At 33.7% G+C, this 14,693-nt stretch overlaps 2 protein-coding genes across 2 annotated transcripts; one reads left to right on the top strand and one right to left on the bottom strand.

The window, feature by feature from the left end:
• The first annotated feature begins 1,327 nt into the window (after nt 1-1,327).
• On the top strand, nt 1,328-3,651 carry LOC108843463 (tetraspanin-3). Its single transcript, XM_018616665.2, has 2 exons — nt 1,328-1,949; nt 3,113-3,651. Exons 1-2 carry the CDS (start codon nt 1,437-1,439, stop codon nt 3,455-3,457), a joined length of 858 nt encoding a protein of 285 aa, XP_018472167.1. The 5' UTR covers nt 1,328-1,436; the 3' UTR covers nt 3,458-3,651.
• Nucleotides 3,652-9,784: 6,133 nt separating this feature from the next.
• LOC108840090 (ACT domain-containing protein ACR9-like) lies at nt 9,785-12,065 on the bottom strand. The gene is given in 6 exon segments (XM_018612915.2): nt 9,785-10,185; nt 10,260-10,544; nt 10,607-10,964; nt 11,048-11,161; nt 11,200-11,437; nt 11,529-12,065. Coding segments are annotated over 6 exon segments (1,299 nt in total). The 5' UTR covers nt 11,686-12,065; the 3' UTR covers nt 9,785-10,038.
• Nucleotides 12,066-14,693: the final 2,628 nt, after the last annotated feature.

Genomic DNA, 14,693 nt, shown 5'->3' with positions numbered 1-14,693 from the left:
ATGAAATTTATGTAAATTTTTTAATTAATTTTGTAACAATGAACTATTATTATGCATTAAAATATTATCAACTATCGTTTATAAAATGAACAAAAACTATATCTTATTTTTATCTATTTTATAATAATAATAATTCATGTTAAAATAAAAATATTATATTGAATTAAAGATGATAAATTATATTAAATTGCTAAATTTATAATTTTATTTTCATAAATATAAAGTATATATGCTAAAATATAATACGATGACATAAAGATTTAACATTCGCATAAACTATATGATACATGTATAAAAATTTGACATATCTTAGACTCTTATATATAAAATAATATTTTTTTAAATGAATAAACGTAGAAAAAATTGCGAAAATACGACTTTGAAGGTTGACGGGTCAGAATTGAATATAAATTTGATACAAAATAATTTTTAAATATGTTTTTTCATGCATATATTAATTTTTTTAATAACTAAATCCAAATACAGTAACATAAATATATAAGTGTGATTTGTTGGATTATAGGAGGTGACTTTATTTTTAATTTTTACCTATAACTTTTAAAATCATCGATCATGCTTTATACTGGCTTTTAAAGCTACATCAAATAAATAGAAAAAATGGTTGTAACAATTTTATTTTCTAAAACTCCATCTTTTTTTATGTAGGAAATATATTTGTTGTAGCAATAAATTTTAAGTTATATCACTTAAATCTATATCAAAAACTTTTACAGCCTAAATTCTACAGTAAATTTTTTACGGTTATAGGTGAACCAATCACCCACATAATAAAAAGCGACAAATATATGTGATGGTTTTAAACTATTGATTAATTACACCATATAAACATAAAATTATTATATATGAAATAGGCATATAAAATTTTAAATATATAGTTAGCGTTAAAATTTTATATCATTAATAAACTAAAATAAATATATATATAGGTTTATAAAATAGAAAAAAATATTTGCGCGGCTGCGGGGATCGATATCTAGTCGTAACTTAAATGACATTATTATGATCGTTTATTTTTCTCATGATGACGTTAACAATGTTTTTAAAAAAAAGTATGAAAGAAATGAACAAACTTAGTGCAGAATTATGGAGTTAAATATCTGTCTATCACCTCACGACAAAAACAGTCATATTTTGTCTTGTCACTAACCAATCAAATTGACAATAAAATACCACCTAAATCCAAACTAGTCTGTATTGAAAAGCGTATATAACGAAGCAGACGAATATTACCGCCATTTAAAGCAAGTCACGACACGTGTCATAGCATGTGCACTTATGTAATAACCCCATCATCGTCGACATCACCTCTTCTTTAGCGCTCTTCATTTTAAAGTCTCTGCACAAGAACCAGAGCAAAGCTACAAAAAAAAAATTACATATTCAAAACCTTAAAGAAAAAAAACCTGAGAAGAGCTATGAGATCGAGCAACCATCTAATAGGTATGGTCAACTTCCTCACCTTCCTCCTATCGATCCCAATCCTAGGCGGAGGGATATGGCTAAGCAGCAGAGCTAACTCAACCGACTGTTTACGTTTCCTCCAGTGGCCACTCATCGTCATCGGAATCTCCATCATGGTGGTATCCCTAGCCGGATTCGCCGGAGCTTGTTACCGTAACAAGTTCCTCATGTGGCTGTACCTCGTGGCAATGCTTCTCATCATCGCAGCCTTGATAGGATTCATCATCTTTGCTTATGCAGTCACCGATAAAGGATCTGGTCGAAACGTGCTGAACAGGGGTTATCTTGACTATTATCTTCAAGATTATTCCGGTTGGTTGAAGGATAGGGTTTCTGATGATGGATACTGGGGAAAAATCAGCTCGTGTATTAGAGATTCTGGAGCTTGTAGGAAGATCGGAAGGAACTTTAATGGCGTCCCTGAAAGTGCTGATATGTTCTTCCAGAGAAGCCTTAGCCCTGTTGAGGTAATTTTCTTAAAATAAATCTTGGGAAGTAATAGAAAAAAAAAATTGTCATATTTAAATAAAATCATAATGGATCTTGAAGCTTATTCTTGGATTCTGGGATATTCAGATTCAAATTTTTGAAAAAAAAAATATTCTGGATAATAGTTTTAGAAAAACTGATACTATAGTATTTTAATTTGGGACAGAAGCTTTAAATTTATTTTCTTGAAATAAAAGTTACGGTCTTCCATGTCTTCCTTCATGACCCATATGACGAGAGACTCAATTATTGAAAGATAACAATTATAATCTTTTTTTTTTTTTTTTTTGCTAAAGACAATTATAATCTTTGTTCAAACTGAATATATTTTGGGTGTACTGTTTTTAAATTTAACTTAGTTGACTATTTTAGCATGGAGTATAGATCTGATTCAGCTTTGTCTATAATATACTCAAGCAAATAAAATAATATACGGGTGAACTGATGTTTAAAATATGTAATTTTTCGCTTTATTGATTGCTTTGTGGAAAGCCATATATGATACAAATTTTGACCATGCAAAATTGATTGTCTAAGTTTGAAGCTTCTATTCTTATTCGGTCAGAGATCCTCTGCAATTTTGCTGGCCTTTGCAATTTTGTTCATATAAGTTAAATCTATTTTTAGCTTTTGGAGTGACCCCAAAAAGTATAAAACTTTATGAAAAGAAAAAAATTATTGCTTTGCTGGTTTTAGAATTTTTAATTAATTTTGATTTCCAACGTCATGAGTAGCCAAAACAATCACAAAATCGCATGAAAGTTGGAAAGGGTAGTTGTTCAAGTCCTTGTTTTGTATTAAATCGTAAATATATAATGTCTGTTTTATTTTTTTTTCCTCATGAAATATTCTTTCGCTATGTGATCCATACACCCACAATGAGATATATGAGGATCTTTTACTCTTTGGTGGAGAATATCAAATGTATTATCAGTCTACCGAGCTGTGATTTGATCTATGACCGTAATGCTTTATGGTTGTAGTTATGTATACGGTTTAAGCTATGTTAAGTTTAGTTATCTATACTTGAGGATATCTCAATGTGCTATTAAAGCAGAGTGGCTTCAGTTTCTTATATGAATTATTGAAACTTTGGGATTACTATTACGTATCATGATCTATATTTGTTGTTACTCTCTAGTCTGGCTGTTGCAAGCCGCCATCAGATTGCGGGTATGCATATGGTAACGAGACGTTTTGGACGCAAGGAGGAGGGCTGGTAGGAGCAAACCCGGACTGTATGTTGTGGAATAACGAACAGAGCATGCTCTGTTACCAGTGCAGTGCTTGTAAAGCGGGTGTTCTAGGGAGCTTGAAGAAAAGCTGGAGAAAAGTGTCCGTGATCAACATCGTGGTGCTTATTATTCTCGTTATCTTCTACGTGATCGCTTATGCGGCTTACAGGAATGTCAAGAGGATTGATAACGATGAGCCGGGCGGTGAGGCTAGGATGACAAAATCACACCCTAGTCATTTCCACCTTTGATCAAAATTATGGTAAAGTTTATTACATGTTAATGAAAATCTGATGAGAAACAATGCAACGAAAGATGGGTGCTTTGATATATGTTTTCACTTGCTTATGATTTAGTACTTTCGTGTTTGTTTTTGATATGTAACACATTTCTTTGTGTGTGTATACTATTTATGATTGAAACTAAATATTATTGTTTCTTTAAATCTATCTTATTAAAACAGGAACATTACAACTTCTTCTAGGTGGATTTTTAAAGGTGGACCTCATATATTTAAATTAAATGTCTCATTCTTTATATATAATACGTACCATAGTCTAACTTTGCATTGATGTATTTCCTTAAATACAATTCTTTTTTTTGTCCATATTCCATATATGATTTATACATTTATTACATGTCGATTTAAATAAGATATATACTAAGAATACTAAAAAATATTAATCGTTATATAATTACCCTATACAATTCATTTTAAATTGATCAGTATATTTTCATTGGCCATATTAATTTTATTAGTACGAATAACATTAGGTAGATAAGTCATAGACACATACATAAAGATATGACTATTCTTATAACTACGTTGGGCATAATCTACTTTCTAAAACAAATAACACATAGCTTCATATATTGTATAGAATATAGTAATATTGTATAGTATTATACTTATACAATAATACTAAAAACAAACCAAACTGAAATATAATATATATCGAAAATGCTTTGAACCATTACACACAAAATATATTAGACCTCAGAGATAAAATTCACTTTGAAATTACGTAATAATTATTTTAAAAAATTAAATTTCGTAATGTACAAAAAAACATAAGTTTTATATAAAATTTTGTGTTACAATAAAAAGACACAACTCGTGCTTGCAAAATGTTATTTTTACATACGAAAGACAGTTTTGATATTGTTCTTTAAACACAAAATTGAATTATACAAACTCGATACTACATAAAACTAAACAATATAGAATACATTTTAAAAATAAAACCCGTGCGGGTGTGCATATATTTATATAATATAAATATATTATGTTACACATATTTTCATATAAATAATACCCCAATGTAAGTTTGTATGATAAATGTTGAAAATACAAAATATATAGCACTATATATTTTAAATAATACAGAAAAAAATCTACTTTACGTTATCATAAAATTTAAAAATCAAATTTAGTAATTAAACACATTGCTTACTTAAACACATTAGTACACATTGTTATTTATCAAAATTTTATATTAATACACATTGACGATCATGTATAACATTTAGTAAAAACAAAGATAAAAAAAATGACTCCCGCTCGATCGAGCGGGTCATGATCTAGTAAGCATTACACCGCAACCTTCAATCGAAGAGATTTGTTGAAACCAGTGTTATAAAATACGCTATGCGGTTTTATGTGTGGATGTCTAATCAGAACTATGCGGATTTATATTTTAAATATATACATGAACTCCTAGATTATAACCCTATATTAAACTATACTAGGTGTTTTGGCCGCACCTGCGGACATAAATTTCTTATAAATACTAATTAGTTTATGTCTTATTAATCTAAAACCAACATAATAATTATTATTTATGTTTTTAAATAGTTAAATCAAACATCAAAATATTTATATTTCAAATATTTTTTTATCAAAATATATACTTATTATCGTGTTAAGTTTTTTTAAAATACTTATATCTTAGAGATAGTTTAGCTAATATATTTATATTTTTTTGGTTGACTAATATTTAATTATAAATTGTTTTGTATCTTAATTTTTTTTAAACGTTTATAATAAAAATATTGTTTTCAGATAGGCACACAATATATATATATATATATATATATATATATATATATTTATAGAAATTATATTTTTTTGATAATTCTATAATATTATTTTGTAATCAATTATTTAATATAGCATATAACAGATAAACTTTATATCATTAAAACAAATTCGTTTTTATTTATATATAAATTCAGTAAGGGTATTATTTAAATTAATAAATTAGTGAATAGTTAGAAACTAATAATAAATCAATAACCTATCTAAAAGTCTAAAACCTAATAAATATATGAAAAATAAGAAAAGCTAATATAACATATAAATTTAATATTAATAAAATAAAATTTGTTTTTCTTTATATACAAGATTCATCAAGGCTATTTTTTAAATTAATAAATTAGTGACTCATGTAAAAACAAATAATAGATCAATGATAATTTAGCTTAAACTTAATAAAAGATGACAAATAAACAAAATTAGCTAAAATCATGGAGAACATGATTTTTTTTTTGATAATTCTATAATATTATTTTGTAATCAGTTATTTAATATAGCATATAACATATAAACTTTATATCATTAAAATAAAATTCGTTTATACATATATATATATATATTATATATATATATATAAGGGTATTATTTAAATTAATAAATTAGTGAATAGTTAGAAACTAATAATAAATAAATAACCTATTTAAAAGTCTAAAACATAATAAAAATATGACAAATAAGAAAAACTAATATACCATATAAATTTAATATTAATAAAATAAAATTCGTATTTATTTATATACAAGATTCATCAAGGCTCTTTTTAAATTAATAAATTAGTGACTCATCTAAAAACAAATAATAAATTAATGATAATTTAGCTTAAACTTAATAAAAAACATGACAAATAAGTAAAATTAGCTAAAATCATGGAGAATATGACAAGTAAGCAAAATCACTTTATAAATAATAGTATAGATATGCGGACGCCAAAACGAAACCGAATTAGATATGGATCTAATCGCTAACAACATCATCTTCTGCACTTTTTAAAAACATGAATATGGACATTGTAGCGACTGGATTTAACATCCTCCTCAAGACCCGAATAATAGATGGTCCGGCCCATTAGTAACGCCTCGTCGGCTCGGCTTGGCGACTCGGAGACCCCATCGTTCGCTCGGCTGCAGAGTACTTTCAGCCGACGGCTCGGCTTCCAAGGAAGCGTGGCTTCGAAGTCCAATTAACTAAGTTATACGCTCGGTCCAACGAGCAAAAACCCATGAAAAGGACAAAGATTAGGTCACAAAGTGAAGGGACATCAGCTATAAAAGGGGACAAGGGGACAACGAGGAAAGGATCCGAAATCACACACACTCACCTGACGGTTAGAATTAGGGTTTTCATCTTGTATTCTTGCCGTTGTACTTCTCCGACCGACGGCTCTCCGAGCTCCGGTCTCTTTCTCACCGCTTGTTTCTCTTTTTGTACACCGACTGAACTCTTTCTCATCTGAATAAAACGTCTTCGACTAAACCCACAATCGAAATCCGTCTACTTTTAGCATAGAACCGTTTTCCGATCAAACAGTTGGCACCCACCGTAGGGCATAGCGAAGTAACGTCACAAAAGATGGGATCGATCAACGACGGTTCCACCTCCGGCGAAGAGCAAGACGCTCGCGAGCCGACCCCCACTCCGACACCGGCAACTCCCCTGCCAGTGCCACCAGCTTCCATCCAGACCATCATGGCGCGTCTGGCTCAACAAGACGCAGCTCAGAAAGTAGTAACCGACCAGATTACGGCCCTCGCTGCCCTCCCCTCGCCGCGAACGCCGAAGCCTCGACGGCGAGGTATTGTCGACATCTCTTCAACACCGACAGGATGGCCGGCACCGTACCTACTCAAAACGAGGCTCTTGATGTTGACGACCATACCCCAGAGCAGACTCCCGGCGTCTCCGACGCGCAAACCATAAACGAGCTCGGAGTGCTCAAGTAGTCTATCCTCGACATCAGCTCTCAGATCCACCACGTGACGACGTCCGCCCCGCAGATCGAGCACGTCCTTGCAGAATCCCTCCGCACCCCCCCCCCATTCACTCAGAAGATAACTGGGGTTAAGCTCCGGAAGATGGACAAACTCTGCTTGCCGACCTTCGACGGACTCGCCGATCCTACGGTCCACGTTACGTCATTCAACATCGCGATGCGCCGAGCAAACCTTTCCGACAAAGAAAAAGACGCCGGCTTTTGCCAGCTCTTCGTCGAAACCCTCGAGGGAGCGGCCCTAGCTTGGTTCACCGGTCTCAGAAAAAACTCCGTTGACAGCTTTCATGATCTTTCCATCGCCTTCCTGAAGAACTACATAATGTTCACCCGTGAAGAAGCTACCGCTTCCGATCTGTGGAATCTCACTCACGCCAACAACCAAAGTCTCCGCGACTTCATGGAGAAGTTCAAATCTGTCGTCTCTAAAGTGGACATCCCCGAACGTGATCGCAGTCGAGTCTTGTTGGGGTCGAAATCGGGCACGGAAAAGTTGGCATCCAAATATCCGTTTAAAAAAAAAATTATTATTAACTTAAGAATTTCTACCTTTTCAAGAAAGGAAAACTTATACGAAAAAACTTGCGGGAAAATCTTGTTTTAAAAAAACAACGATTTCTTAAATCAATGATACGATATTATCAAAGGTTCAAACATCCGCAAACAAACATCTTAAATGCATCGTAGCTTCGAGATGGTTTCGGACGCTTGGACGATGGGTTTCAGCCCACGGCACAAACTCGCTCGCAATGGCGACCAAGTCACGAACAAGATATCGGTTGCTATAGCGATCGAATCACGGAATCACGCCCAGTCGCTATAGCAACCGAGCTTCGATTACAGCTCGGTCGCTATAGTGACCAAACCTCGGTTACAGCTCGGTCGCTATAGCGACCGAGCTTCGAACACGGCTCGATCGCTATAGCGAACGAGCTCCGTATAAGGCTTGGTCGCTATAGCGACCGGGCTGCGGAAAAAGCTCGGTCGCATAGCGACTGAGCATACGTGGATTAACCATTTTCCAAAACGTTCAAAGTCTTCCGAAACGACGATACGAAGTAAAACTATGCACTCTCGACTATCCTTGTAACGATCCTCCGCAAGCCACAGCTAACCATTTCTTGAGTTATCAATCAAATGGGATCATCAGCTTGGTTTACGATGATACCGCGGAAAATTAACATTATCAGACAAACGTCTCAAACCAAAAGACGGCCCAAAGGGTCCTAAACTTGATTCGAGGCCCACTTACGATTTCTTAAAATCCCATAAACCTTGCAACAGATTATGCTTGGAGGATAAACATCAGTTTGCGCGGATAAATGAAAAATTTCCGCAGATAATCATGAAGATCGGAAAAATGGAATATCTCCATTTTTCGGACTATGACGGCTTAAGGGCAAAAGAGGAAGGTGTAAACCGACCTAGGAGGGAGTATATAAGGAGTTCAAGGCGAGAGGCATATGGGGAGACTTTTTTCAGAGAAAACTTAGCATTTAGAGCGATTTTAGGAATTTTTCCGTTTTTTTGTTATTTCGAGCTGCGACTCAATTAGGGTTTAGCAACCTTCGGGTATTAGACTAGGAATCTCGCCGATAGATCTCGTAGCCGAAGCGCTCTTACCTTGTTGTAATGCTCATACGCAGATTCAGACTAAATCCTTCTTTCGCACTTTTTTACGATTTCTTATTATTCTCATTTTATTTTCGTGTTTTGATTGCTTGGCGTGTGGTTTCTCAGATATCTGGGACCTCTGGAAAATTAGGGTTTTCCTAGTTTCCTTCCTAATGTATATGATTTATTGACGGTGTAAATTTCGGTTCTCACAGTTCGGCGCTATAAAAAATCTAAAGAATATTATGAATAAAAGAATATTCCTAAATTTATGAAATTTTTTACATATTCTTAACTTTTTATTAAATCAACAGAATTCACATATATGAATTTTTTTCTTCTTAATAATTTTTGTGTGTTTATACTTTAGTTGAAAGTGTGGATCTATTTGTCACGTTAGTTGATGTTTTGGGTTTTAATATTTTTTATGGACGAAAATTTGATCTACAAACCAATTAAATTATATATATATATATATGTTCTAACAATAATATTATAAAACAATTTAATGAAATATTAATTTGTAAATGATGTAAAAAAATTTAACTAAATACTACATAAATCCTATATAAATTTTTAAAAAGTATTAGTAAATAAAATATGTTTAAAATTAACTACCAGAAATTCACTTTCGGTTTTAAAATATTAAAATATATTATCACAGATCGAAAACACAAAATATTATATTATATCAAAATTTGTACCCACAAATTTGTAGACAACCACCTAGTTTGATATTATTTTTCAAAAACGATAACTATTTTCATAAATATCTTATGTTTGTTATATAATTAACTTTCCTAAATCATTTATAAATGTTTAAAGTTGTTTATACAAATTTATATATTTTTAAAGTGTAACCATGTTCATTTTTTGTGAAGCTTGTGCTATACTCACTTCCTTTATTGATTACTCAAACTAAATACAAGTAGTCTCTCATGGCAGTTGGTGGTGAAGGTCTGTCTCATGTACACAAGACTCTATCAGCTTGTCACTGACAATTAGCATTTGCTGATTTACTAACAGCCAAACAGATATATACATTACATGAAGCTAAAAGCAATAGGACATAAAGCCAAAGGCATACCATATATGACAGATCACAAACTGATGTCCTGACGTCCCTGCACATGTCTTCACCAACCCATCAGTGTTCTTCTCACTTTATTAGCAATCTCATTCCTAACAGAGGCGCTATCAAATAGGAACAAACAGTTCTCATCCAGAAGAAACATGTAGACTTCCCATTCTCGATCACCAGAAGTGTATCTTCTTATTTCAGCCTGAGAATATAGAATTACAAAAAGACAATTAAGCACCGATTCTTCGAATTCTGTGAAAAGATTTGTTTTCTTACAGAGAAAACGCAGATTCCAAGCACTTTTAGTGAAAGAGTAACGTCATAGAACACTCTTGGCCTGCCTTTCCCAGATAGCTCCACTGGATTAGCGACCACAAGTTCAGTGTCTGGTCCTCTGTTTGTTACTATAACACGTAATGGATGAAGCATTTCAGCTTTCAGACGTGAACATAACGAATTTTGCTTATCAGGATCCAACATCTTCTTCTCATCTTTCACCTGAACAAACAGCTCTATATCCCGATGACCTTGTGTTCGAGGCAAGAACCTGCCATAAGATAGCTGCACTAATGGAATCACAAACTGAGAGATGTCACAAAGAAAAGCCTTGTACTAAAAATTACCTTAACGTCAAAGTCTTTCAAGGTTCTTAATACATCATAGAGAACGCCTCTGTGATCAACGCAGCATATTTGGAGTAATGTGTGAGACGGGCTCAAGGAGTTGTCAACTGTGACAGAGGAATTCTTCATCTTTATCATATCATCACTAAGAGCCTGTGCGCGATTGTCTTCTTCATCTGTGCGTTGATCAGACATAAACAGTTCCTCAGCCACTGCTGGAGAAAGAGATGGAATTTTCTGATGATGTTCATACTCAGGACCAGCCAACTTGAGCTCACAGCTTATACAAGAGCCTCCCAAGACGGAACGAAACTGCTCTAGTGTCTCGTCTTGGCGCTTCTTTGTGTGTAAAAGATCCCTTGAGAAGACAACAATGGTAAACCGAACAAGAATCACAATTCATGCTAGATTCAAATACCAGATTGTCTAAAAATCACTCACAAGTTATCAGTAATGAAGAAAAGGTCAAGAACTCTCCCATCAGGCGTGGTGGTCACCTTCACGGATTGAATTGAGAGCTCAAGTTCAATTCAAGATGACATTCACAATCATATCCTAACGCAATCAAGATGACATTCACAAGAGAAACCAACCCAATAAAAGATACAGTACCATGTAAGAGTCCCGTCCGGTCTAGGCAGAAGAAGTTCAACAGGTAAACATGAGTTGGTGCTGGAGAAGGAGACATTAAATTGAGTACGAAGTAGGTTGGGCAAGAGGGGCACACAGATACAAGCTGGGTCTTGAGATGTGACCATCTCGGTATGAGAGAATCATAATGAGGAACTACCCACAAAACTATGTAGCACCATACTCCATCCGTTGTAACATCTATATACTTCCAAAACAATCTTATTACACAAGTCCGAACATGGATCGCCCCATGTCAAGGCATCTAAGGAAAATCACAATTCGTTCGTACCTCCTTTTTTGATATAAAGGCCGAAATCGAGGACGATTCGGCAAATATCACAGCCTAAACCGGTCCTGTCCGGACAATTCACGGTAATAACATGTGGCTCTCCCGCCTTTTTCCCCTTTTCGATCACCACGGCGTCTTTGCTTCCCGGAGCTCTCATCGACTCGAGAATCAATAGTTCACGGCGAGAGCCTAGGGTAGTAGAAGAGCTAGCTCCAAGCTCCGTCTTCTCGTTCTCTCCAGAATACTGGTGTGTTCTAATTTGCTAATACTGTTATAATATTCATTGTCTGGATGGACAATAACCAATGTACTTAACCAAGTACTAGACAAGTCCAACAAGTACAAGAGGAAGTGCAAGGAGGTTTACATCCGGTCTACATCGGTTCATCTACAAACCGGTCCAAGATAGAAGACTCAGTCAACCTCGTTATCATCACCTTGACCAAGTCTTCATGTATGACATCAATGTAGTCAAGAGTAATTAATGTGTAGATTTTATTTCTTGTAAAGCACTTGTAAACCCTTGTATCAAACTACTATATCATGTGGTGTTGGCTAATAAGAAATACACACAACATTCCTCACAATTCACTCTCCACATTTCACACAGATTACAACACGTTATCAGCACGAGAAAACTCTCTCTACCTGAGCAGTCTCTCTTCACCGGAGCTCTCTTTTCCGGCCACAAAATCCTAATTTCAGGCGCAAGTTTAAACCGCCGTATATCTCAAACCCTGTGGAGCCAGACGACGATCCACCTATCAATCTGAAGCCCAAGACGAGAAGAATCCGTTGCCGAAGACGGCTTGTCGATCCGATCTCTGACGCGTCGTGAATCGCATAAACTATCCGCGCCGCCGACTCATGGTTTTTCCGGCCAGCTCCTCAACCTCTCTCTCAACAAGCTCATCCGTGGATCAGCTCTCTCTTATGGTGGTCCATTCAGATTCTTTTGGTGTAAAATGGTAAACTAATCTATCCATAAAATCTAAGAACACCATTATATTTAAAAAAAAAAACTAAGGATCTATATGAATCCATAATATTAATCTTGTTTCTATGATCCATTGATCCATAAGAAACTTGATTCTGAATTATTTTTGAATCCATAAAAGTTATAATTCTCTAAAGGTTATAAGTATCTCAAAACATATATGAATCTTGTTTATAAAAACTTATGAACCATAAACTATTAGAGATAGCTTAAACCTATGGATGCTTTGGCCAATTTACCAGATGTGATAAACATGAATGTATTATCTGGCCAAAACAAAATCCATGAATCCTTTTCTGTGCCACTTTCGGCCAAATCTCCCAAATTCAGTCAACCCAAAATAAAATCGAAATTAAAATCATCCATTGCATATCCTTGACCAATAATATTTATTTTGTATCTGTCAAGAGTTTTAAAAATTTTCTAAATGCAAAATCAGATTTTATAAACTGAAAATCGATTTTATAAATGCTTGCTTGATTTTATTAATTGCATATCTTTGACTGAAAATGTTTATAAAAGTTTTATAACATATAGTCTTGATTTTAAATTGATATGTCATAAGATAGAATAAATATGCATGAAATCATTTGATCATATAGGTTGATAATTGAACCAACCTTGAATAGATTTCATATCATACTGAATATTGATCACATAAGTTGATAGTTAATCTTGATCTTTTACCATGCTTGAAATTGATGATTAAATTATTTAGTAATCTTGTTGCATACTTGATTGCATCTGTTCATCTTGAATCATCTTGAACCAATTTTGAATGCAATTGTCATATTGTTTAAAATCTGACCATGCATAATTGTCATATTGCTAAGACTGATTTTATGTTTGCATATCATTGACAATCCTGATAATAGTTCATATAAATTAAATTGGTTCATATTGCTTGCATCTAAATGTTTCACACTGCTTGCATATAATTAGACCAAATCGGTTTTCATTTAAACTTAGCATGTTTGCTTTGATTGAAATTATAACCCTGTTTAAACCGATCAAACATGGATAAGTAAATTGTTAGATCATTCACATATCATGAACTGATCATTTCCATGCATCTTCTTGTCATATAGTTTTATTAAGATCTAAGCATGCTTGCTTTTATTAAACCAGCTTGGAAACCAATTGATTAAAATCTAACTGAATTTGGTTTCCTGAAAATTATAAAATTTTCTTGTCTTGGTTTACCCTGTAAAGGGGATCGGTTATTATTTTATGATCTTTGAAAACCAAATATCCTTCGGTTTTAGTTTCATTTTATGATCTTTGAAAATCAAGTATCCTCTTGTATTAAGAATCACATTTATATTATTTTGGTCCAATGCTTAGGACAGAACATACATCCGATTAGTTCTTGATCCATGCATTTATCATTCGACCATTGTGATCCTGCTTGATCCCATTTTGATGATTGATCCTTATTCAAATCCTAAAGGGTCTTAATACCCTATATATATAATCAATCCAGATTTGAATTATGATTAAAAAGATCACTAGATGCAATGATCAATTGATCATTGTCATACTAGATTTTCTTAAAGCAATTATCTTATATGATTTGGGGGAAGCCTTATTAAATCATTATTAAATCATATAAATTAAATCATATAAATTATGGCTTGATGCTTGAAAGCAATGTTAAATATTCAGATGTTGAAAATCATCTTGAAATCTAAATCTTGGTGATTGTATCTAAATTTCTCAGTTTTGAGATAGATACAAGGCGATTTTCTTAATCATACGCCATCACCTTACTGAAAGTCTCATAGATCAATATCTCACTTTTGAGAATCCTCTGGACCTTTGGATAGAACTGAAATCCAGATATGATCACCATTGTACGGTGCTATTACCAAAGGCCCTATATGATTTGAGGGACCTAAAGACCCAAGACTATAAGTCTGTGGATGAGTATAACTCGGCTCTATTCATGATAGTCTCAAAGTTGAAACTGTGTGGAGAGACTATCACATTTGCTGACATGTTAGTGAAAAAATTCTCTACATTTCACAAGCAATGTTTTGCTTCAGCAATATTACCGAGAAAAGGGTTCCTCCAGATATGCAAATTTAATCTCTTGTTTGTTGCTTGCTAAGCAAAACAATGAGTTACTAATGAGGAATAGTGAGATGAGGCCTCCTGGATTTTAAGGC

Source organism: Raphanus sativus, chromosome 2 (genome assembly GCF_000801105.2).
Source record: "Raphanus sativus cultivar WK10039 chromosome 2, ASM80110v3, whole genome shotgun sequence".
Lineage (NCBI taxonomy): Eukaryota > Viridiplantae > Streptophyta > Magnoliopsida > Brassicales > Brassicaceae > Raphanus > Raphanus sativus.
Note: the sequence above shows the minus strand (reverse complement) of the source record. Positions and strands in the feature narration are given on the sequence as shown.

Coding starts and splice junctions, on each gene's coding strand:
- LOC108843463 (XM_018616665.2), top strand. CDS start 1,437: ATGAGATCGAGCAACCATCTAATAGGTATGGTCAACTTCCTCACCTTC. Junction 1,950..3,112: donor GAAGCCTTAGCCCTGTTGAG/GTAATTTTCTTA, acceptor GTTACTCTCTAG/TCTGGCTGTTGCAAGCCGCC.